The 8,956-nt window shown below is 42.6% G+C and overlaps 1 protein-coding gene across 1 annotated transcript; it reads left to right on the top strand.

Annotated features, from left to right (window-relative positions):
- Positions 1-502: 502 nt before the first annotated feature.
- LOC101603903 (transcription factor Spi-C-like) lies at positions 503-943 on the top strand. Its single transcript, XM_004662599.1, has one exon. It carries the CDS (start codon positions 503-505, stop codon positions 941-943), a length of 441 nt encoding a protein of 146 aa, XP_004662656.1.
- The last annotated feature ends 8,013 nt before the right edge of the window (positions 944-8,956 follow it).

Genomic DNA, 8,956 nt, shown 5'->3' on the forward strand with positions numbered 1-8,956 from the left:
CCTTGTGCATCTGGCTAACGTGGGTCCTGGGGAATTGAGCCTCGAAGCAGGGTCCTTAAGCTTCACAGGCAAGTGCTTAACTGATAAGCCAACTCTCCAGCCCTCCCTCCTATTCTTAAACCATCACCACTTGCTCTCAGCTTTCTTCCACGGGGAGGCTTGAGGTGGATGCTGTGTCTTCCATACGAGTGCGTGTTTCTTCTAAATCTCTCTACATAAGCTCCTAGATTCAGTTACCTTCCACATGCTTGTGGCTCTGCTTCAGCCTGTTCCTAGACTCCAATTTCCCTTAAATAAACCACACAGTTTATTATTTCTCCCTAAATAAATTCAATATTTCATAATTTATCCTCCTTGAGTCCATTTTTATTAATTCTTTGTTAAAATAAGAAAAGGACCCAAAATTGGGCCAGCACCCTTGCAAGCAAAACAATGAATGATCAACTTGACTGCTGGGTGAGAAGCAGACAAAATTTTTGGTTAGTGCTCTGGCTTTTAATTCATGACATTTCTTGGCCGGAGGAAGCTGCGACTCTTTGAATACCTGTTCGAGTCCCTGTGTACTCCCGAGATGATGTCCTGCATTCAGTGGGTAGATAAAGCCAAAAGTATCTTTCAGTTTGTATCAAAAAACAAAGAAAAACTTGCTGAGCTTTGGGGAAAGAGGAAAGGCAACAGGAAGACCATGACTTACCAGAAAATGGCCCGAGCCCTGAGGAACTATGCAAGGACTGGGGAAATCACCAAAATCCGGAGAAAGCTGACCTACCAGTTCAGCGAGGCCGTCCTGCAGAGGCTGTCCCTGTCGTCCCACTTCCTGGGAAAAGACATCTTCCACTCACAGTATGTCCAGCCCTGTCAGGACTACCTCAGCTTAAACAGCTGGAATGGAAACTACTATGCATATGCCAATTACCACGAGCCAAGCCTGCCCACTTGCTAACCCTAGCTCCTTTCTTGCCTTCCTCGGCTTCAGAAAAACTCCAAGCTGGGTTGGGTTGTTGGCTCAGCAGTTAAAGGCACTTATCTGTACAGCCTGACGGCCTGGGTTCGATTTCCCAGTACCCATGCAAAGCCAGATGCACAAAGTGGTGCATGTGTCTGGAGTTGGTTTGCAGCGGCAGGAGGACAAGGTATGCCCATTCTCTCTCAAAATAAATAAAGAAAGATTGCAAGCTTCTGGACTGTTCTCTTAAGGCAAAGATGGCTACCTAACATATCCATGGCTCCATATCCATGGCTTCAGCCCTGTCCCCGTGGATCAAAATAAATGTCTACTAAACATAAAAAAAAAAAAAAAAAAAGAAAGAAAGAAAAGAAAGAAAAGGACCCAAAATTGGGATCCATAGGTTTGGGAGACCCCTCCTGAACCCCCAAATCCTGCATCAAGTTCATGAGTTCAAATCTCCACATACCACTTAAAAAAGCCAGGCAAGGCCACACATAGCTATAACCCCAGCCCTGGGGGTAGCAGGGACCTCAGAATCATTAGAGCTTCTGGGCTCCAGAATCAGTGAAAAGAGACTCAGGTTCAACACAAGACCAGACAGAAGGGCAACAGAGTAAGAAACCTGATACCACCACAGGGCGACAACCCCAGCTGTAGGCAAGCTTGTGGGGCACTGCAAGGGCACATACAACATACACATCACACACACACACACACACAGAAAGCTCTTTTTTTTTTTTTTTTTTGGTTTTACAAGATAGGGTCTCATTCTACCCAGGCTGACCTGGAGTTCACTATGTAGTCTCAGTGTGGCCTCAAACTCACAGCGATTCTCCTACCCCCACCTCATTGTAATACTAAAATGTGCGCCACTAGGGGGATAGTTAAGTTGCTGATGAGACATAAGATGCGTGAAGCTATATGCAGAACTACATGCAGCAGAATATGCTCAGAAAAGCCCATGCTATACATATGAACCAAAAAGTCTGTGTTTTCTTTCTATCCTTACTCAGGATTACTTGGTTCCGAATTGAAAGACTGCTATTTTAAAAATATATTAATAATTATTATAATATGGTGTTGCATTTTTAAAATCAGAAAAAATAACAAGATAATAAATAAAAATCCCACAAATAGCCCTAGGCTCTGGAGATGCACAAAAGATGATTGTTCTCAACATTGCATTTTTAACTTATAAAAACAAAATTGTTACTAGAATTATTAAGGTCAGAGCCAAGGCCAGGCCTGGAAGCCCTAACAAACCCGAATAGGTCACCTGCCCACAATAAGTCAATTAAACAGATAAATTAATAGTGAAAAGCAGAAAAAGGAGATTTCTTCAATGTGGGCACACTGGGAAGAGAAACAAAAATAGTCAGTGACTCTCCACCCCCAAGTTCATATTCAGGTTCCTAACATGAAGTTTAGGTTTAAATAGAAAGCTAGAGGTATGCTTTGGTAAGCAGTCTTGGTCACAGTATTTTCCTGCACATCTGACAAGTGGAAAATTTCTTTCTGGGACAAAACTCCCCTGCTACCTTATACCAGGATCCCAACTTTTTTCTTCTTCTAGGATGAGGTTACCAGGGACATTCTAATTTCTTGGGGTCCATTATTTTAATAGTTCAATCCACAAAAAGAAGGGTGTATCTCTTTAGACTATCTTCTATTTATAGATGGTAAGACCCTATTGCTGAAGACTCCACATACTTGGGTTTCAAGGTCACTGAGGTCCTGCTGGAGCTGAGCTGAAAACCTCCGCCACGTAGACCAGCTGACAGAAAGCTGAAAAAACCATGCTGCATGCAGTTCAATGGGAGAGAGAGAAATCACCAGTGGAGATACTCAACAGTGGACACTGCCAGCCTTAAATTTTGCCAGCCAGGTCAAATGAGCCAACAGATGCAATAGTGGCATGTCTGTTATGAGGGAAACCAATCATTCTCTAATTGGACTGGAGGCCTGCTCCATGGGAGGAAATACATACCTGATACTGAAAACCTATAATAGTTGTAGTCATGAGCCCTAGGGTTGTAACGTCTGCTGGTGTCTGGCTAAATGTATATACTATGCTCACCAAGCTTCTCAGAAAGCATTTAATGTTCATACCCATATATAAATGCTACTCTCACTTTTGGTTAGAGAACCTTCTCTTTTCAGATGGCAGTGACCTTTTGACAACTCAGAAGGCACCATGGTGCTGAGAAGTGACAGAGGAGTGCTCAGCTCTGAGATATCTCTATCACATCTTCCAAGGCTCAGGGTCCATTGCAGAAGAGGTGGTAGAAAGAATGTAAGAGCCAAAGGAAGGGTAGGACTCCTTACAACATACTCCTCTAGACACAAAATGGCCTGTATATCCATGACCTCACAGTGCCTTATACTACCTTCACAAGACCATGATAGTAGGAAGAAAAGATCATGACATCAAAATAAAAGAGAGACTGATTGAGAGGCTGGAGGGGATATGATGGAGGGTTGAGTTTCAAAAGGAAAGTCGGGGGAAGGAGGGAATTACCATGGGATATTGTCTACAATTATGGAAGTTGTCAATAAAAAAATAAATTAAGTAAAAATAAATAAACTAGGGGCTGGAGAGATGGCTCAGCAGTTAAGTGCTTGCCTGTAAAGCCTAAGGACCTCAGTTTAAGGCTGGATTCCCTAGTACCCACATAAGCCAGATATACAAGGTGGTGCATGCATCAGGAGTTAATTTACAGTAGCTGGAGGCCCTGATGCACCCATTCTCTCTTTCTCTCTCTGACTTTCTCTCTCTCTTTGTCTTTCTGTCACTCTCAAGTAAATAAGTAAAAATGAACAACAAAAAGAAACAACTGAAAAATCTAAAATTCTTAAAAAATAATAAAAAGTAATTAATTAATAAAAGAATATTTTCTATTTCTGCTAGGATAGTTACAGATGGCAACAAACTTAGTTTTGGAGACCTTAGTTGTCTTTATTTGTGACTGTACAATTGGATGCAAGTGAAGACCTTCAGAATGCCTGCCCCACCCAACTGACAAACATTCACCAGAGAAAAGGAAGTGGAATACATCAAACTTAAATGGGGATGAGACAGTCTGATTACAGCCTTTATCTGTCTGATTTTAACCTGATTTGAACAGTTAGTCGCTTCTGATTGGCTGAGACTCAGCTACTTGTACAAGATGTCCATGCAAAACACCATTATTGTTTCTAAGGGACGAAGAGATGGTTTATTATGAGACAAACACAAATGACTGCTATGGCAAAGCAATTATTTGCAGGCCCAACATATCCATCAGCTATCATGGAGCAGAGATTGCTGTAGTGATCTCTAGCATACCTTGGCCGTGTCGTCATGGCAACAAAGTAAATAAAACAATATAATGATGTCTAAATCTGTGGTAATGGAGCTGTTACCATTCCCTGGAGATAGAGGTGGGGGGATGGTCACTGGATCTTTACCTGGGATTCCCAACATTACTCCCTCCTGCCCCCCAACAGCACATGATCGTGGAGAGTACCGGAATATTTAGGAGGTAGAGGTTAGTTGAAGGTGGGACTTCATTGATGCAGCTTTTGTGAGGTCATCATTCATGCCAGGATTGAACTTTTCATTGATGTTTTTGAGTCACCCGTGCTCTGGTAAGTGATCAATAAACTCTTTGATTCACCAAATTGGGGTCTGGTAATTCTTTGATTAACCAGTGTTCTGTGGGGGAATGGAAATTTGTTCATGTCTCCTTGGGGAAAAGTTAAGGAACAATGAATGTGACCCCGAAATACAGACTCAGGTTTCCCTGAATGACATGTTCTGCTATGGAGACAACCACATGAGTTACATGACTAGTCTTGTGGTCACAGAAAAAACAGTCCTAGGGCTGAAGAGATGGCTCAGCAGTTAAGGCCCTCGTCTCCAGAGCCTAAGGACCTGGGTTCAATTCCCCAGTACCCACATAAGCCAGATGCCCAAAGTGGGGCATGTGTCTGGAGTTTATTCTCTCTCTTGTACTCTCTCTATCACTTTGTTTGCAAATAAATAAACAAATGATATATTTTTAAAAAAGAGTCCTAAATCTGGGCTGGAGAGATGGTTTAGCAGTTAAGCACTTGCCTGTGAAGCCTAAGGACACCGGTTCGAGGCTCAGTTCCCCAGGTCCCACGTTAGCCAGATGCACAAGGGGGCGCACGCGTCTGGAGTTCGTTTGCAGAGGCTGGAAGCCCTGGCACGCCCATTCTCTCTCTCTCCCTCTATCTGTCTTTCTCTCTCTGTCTGTCGCTCTCAAATAAATAAATAAATAATTTTTAAAAAAGGCGTGTGCCACCAAATTAAAAAAAAAAAAGAGTCCTAAATCAATGAATGTGTCAAGCACATTGGAGAGGACATCTGTAGGACGGTTATAGCAGAGCAGGGAAACCTCTGTCATAGGCACAGATACTCTCATAACATTCTGAGCTGTGGTTGGAACAATCTAGTGGTCTAAGTTGACTCATTACTCAAGTTTTACCTAATAGTCACAAAATTATTAGGTCAGATACAAAATTGGTAATAAGTGCTATTAAGGTAACTAAAGATAACTCAAGATAATTTTTGGCTCTCGACCTGCAACATTTCATCTTTTCAGGATCACATTTTAGCTAGTGAATCAGTCTGTAGGATTTTTCCTTCTAGTATTGAGCAGAACACCTGTCATATAAAAGCCTTAATAACCTGCTTTCAAAGACGATAGATCCAAAACTTCCTTATTGTCTGCTATGATGGCTAACATTGTCAGTTTGACAGAATCTAGACATACCTAGGAGACAAACCTTTGGACATGTCTGTGAGGAGTTTATAGATGGCACGAACTGTGGTGAGAAGACCCACCCTAACTGTAGTTTTTCACAGGTGTTGTTAGATCCCTCAGCACCACTACAAGCATAAAAATCTGCATACAACCTTACTCAACAACTGTATTTACCACACGTCTGCTGTCACCCTTCTACAACCTGTCTACTCAATCTAGGATCCCCAAACTCCTTTTCCTGTCCTTTGGGTAATTCATCTCTGGGTGCTCCCATGTGCACCTGCACAATTCATAAGTGAAGGCTCATTTTTCCCTTGTTCACCTGTCTGATTTGTAGAGCTGCAGCTGGAGAATCCAAGATGGGTAGAGGAAAAAATATTTTTTCCCTGTCATGGGGATGGAGAGATGGCTTAGTGGTTAAGGCATTTTCCTATGAAGCCTAAGGACCCTGGTTCAATTCTCCAGTACCCAAGTAAGCCAGATGTACAAGGTGGCAGATGTGCCTGGAGTTCATTTGCAGTGGCTAGAGGCCCTGGTGTACCCATTCTCTCTCTCTGCCTCATTCTCTCTTTCTCTGAAATAAATAAATAAATAAATAAATAAATAAATAAATAAATAAATAAATAAAATATTTTTTAAAAGAGACCCTATCATGAACACATGCACACAAATAAGTATAATTAAAGACCTAAATGTGTGCATCAGTTATGCTCTTGTTGCTGGAAAAAAAACACCCAGCCAGAAGCAGCTGATGGAAGGGAGGGTATATTTCGGCTTACAGTTTTGAAGGGAAGTTTCATCATGGTTGGGGAAGCATGGCCAGAACAGACCACAAGGCCTCACATCTTGTCACATCAGCTGGGAGGAAGGAACAAGAGTGAGCTAACACTGGCAAGTAAGGCTGGACTATAAAATCCAACCACAGTGTGAAAACAAAAGAATGAAACTCGGGCTGGAGAGATGGCTTAGCGGTTAAGCGCTCGCCTGTGAAGCCTAAGGACCCCGGTTCGAGGCTCGGTTCCCCAGGTCCCACGTTAGCCAGATGCACAAGGGGGCACACGCGTCTGGAGTTCGTTTGCAGAGGCTGGAAGCCCTGGCGCGCCCATTCTCTCTCTCTCTCCCTCTATCTGTCTTTCTCTCTGTCTCTGTCGCTCTCAAATAAATAAATAAAATATTTAAAAAAAAAAGAATGAAACTCTTAGGAAATAACATAAAAGGAGAAGCTTCTGACATTAATTTGGTGATGCTTTTATGGATACACCATCAGAAGTATAGACAGCAGAAGAAAAATGAATAAATTGTATATCAACACTAAAATTTGCACATCAAAGAACACTGTCATAAGAGTGAAACAACCCATTGCATGAAGGAGAGTATTTTTAAATTATCTATTTGATAAGGGATTAATCTCCAGAATATGTAAGGCATACTCTACAAGAACCACAGAATAAGTAACTTGGTTTGCATCTGGCTTTAGGGTGTACTCAGGAATTGAACCCACATCGTTAGGCTTTGCAGGCAAGTCCCTTAACCATAGAACATGTCTCCCAGGCCAAATTTGACATTTAATTTTTTTTTTTTTTTTTTTTTTGAGGTGGGATCTTGCTCTAGCCCAGGCTGATCTGGAGTTCACTATGTAGTCTCAAGGTGGCCTCAAATTCATGGCGATCCTCCTACCTCTGCCTCCCCAGTGTTAGGATTAAAGGCATGTGCCTACATGCCCCGCTCCAAGTTTGACATTTCTAATAGGCTCCCAGGTGCAGCCAGATAATACTGCCAGCTTATGGATACATTTTGGCCAGCAAGGGTTAAAGAAAAGAAATTTTTGTAAGTCCAAGACACCAAAAACACAAATGCAACAAGGATGGTGACAGGCTTCATAGGTCTTGAGCTTAGAAATAAGCCTTTGAAATTCTCCAAATATCAGAATTTATAAGACAGTACCAGATCTGGGTGCTGACACTTCACTTCCCGTGAATATGAAAGGGAAAGAGGATGGTGAAGAGAAGACAGGCTTATTGGGGGAAAAGGCTTTAGAGAGAATAAAGGGGGAAGGAAAAGAGCAGCTGGCAGCCGAGCCTGACAAGTACAGAAGCCAGAATAGAAGCAAGCTGTGACGTTGGAACAATGACCCAGCCTCTTTAAGAAACTAGTGTGGACCTTATTTAGGAAACTGTGTATCCTGAAGTGAGTGACGTGACGTACACATATGCGGCCACCACCATTCAGAACAGCCCTGGGGTCCAGAGATGTCCCTGGGAGCCTTACCTACTGACAAGGAGCCAGCTAGAGAGCAGAGGACAAACCTGGAGCTTTCTTCAACCTGTCAGTTGCTTCCAGGAATCAGAGAAGAAAGGGACTCCAATCCCTGGTTAAGGGGGAAATGATAAGAAACCTAGTTTTTCACTTAAAACAAGACAGGATCTTCCTCTGTAACCCAGGTTCGCCTGGAATTCACTATGTCGCTCATAGATGTTGACCTGTCCTGGTGAATCTAGAAGAGAACTCCAGTCTGACTCGAGATTGTGATCAGGAACAGCTTCCAGTGTTTCCTCCTGGATTTTTCTCAGGCCCTTTTATCCCCCTCTGCCTGCAGGCTCTTTCCACCGCTAAGCTTTCCTCCCTAACCCACTAACAATCAAGGTCCTCCATGGATGTTTAGACTTAACCCATGAAGTTCATTCCAACTGGATGTCGAACTGAAATCTCCAAGGTGGTAAGAAAACTCAATCCAAGTTGCCACCGTGTGGATTATCTGCTGGGGACCCCACCAGTTTGGGAGGTTTTCTGCTTTACTTTCAAAAAATAAATCTTTCTTGGCTTACCCTTTTCTGTGTCTATACTTGCCAGTTCTTCTCAAGTCCTAAGACAAGAGCTCAAGAGTCACTGGCTTGGGGAATTAGAGTGCCTGGTGTTCTAATCCCTGTAAACTATACTCATATAGAGCCCAGAGGGGCTCCATCCCTCCAAAATTAGTAACAGCATCATAGTAACTATCATAAGGTAGGAAAAAAGGAATGGAACCAACCAAAACATAAAATTAGCATTACCAGACTACTTTTTAAAAATTTATTTTTATTTTTAATTACTTATTAGAGACAGAGGGGTGGATGGAGAATGGGCACAACAGGGCCCCCAGCCATTGCAAACGAACTCCAGATGCATGTGCCACCATGTGCATCTGGCTTACATAGGACCTGGAGAATCAAACCTGTGTCCTTAGGCTTCGCAGGCATGC

Source organism: Jaculus jaculus, chromosome 2 (assembly GCF_020740685.1).
Source record: "Jaculus jaculus isolate mJacJac1 chromosome 2, mJacJac1.mat.Y.cur, whole genome shotgun sequence".
Lineage (NCBI taxonomy): Eukaryota > Metazoa > Chordata > Mammalia > Rodentia > Dipodidae > Jaculus > Jaculus jaculus.

Bases quoted from the DNA above. Each gene is read 5' to 3' on its own strand.
- LOC101603903 (XM_004662599.1), top strand. From the start codon at position 503: ATGACATTTCTTGGCCGGAGGAAGCTGCGACTCTTTGAATACCTGTTC.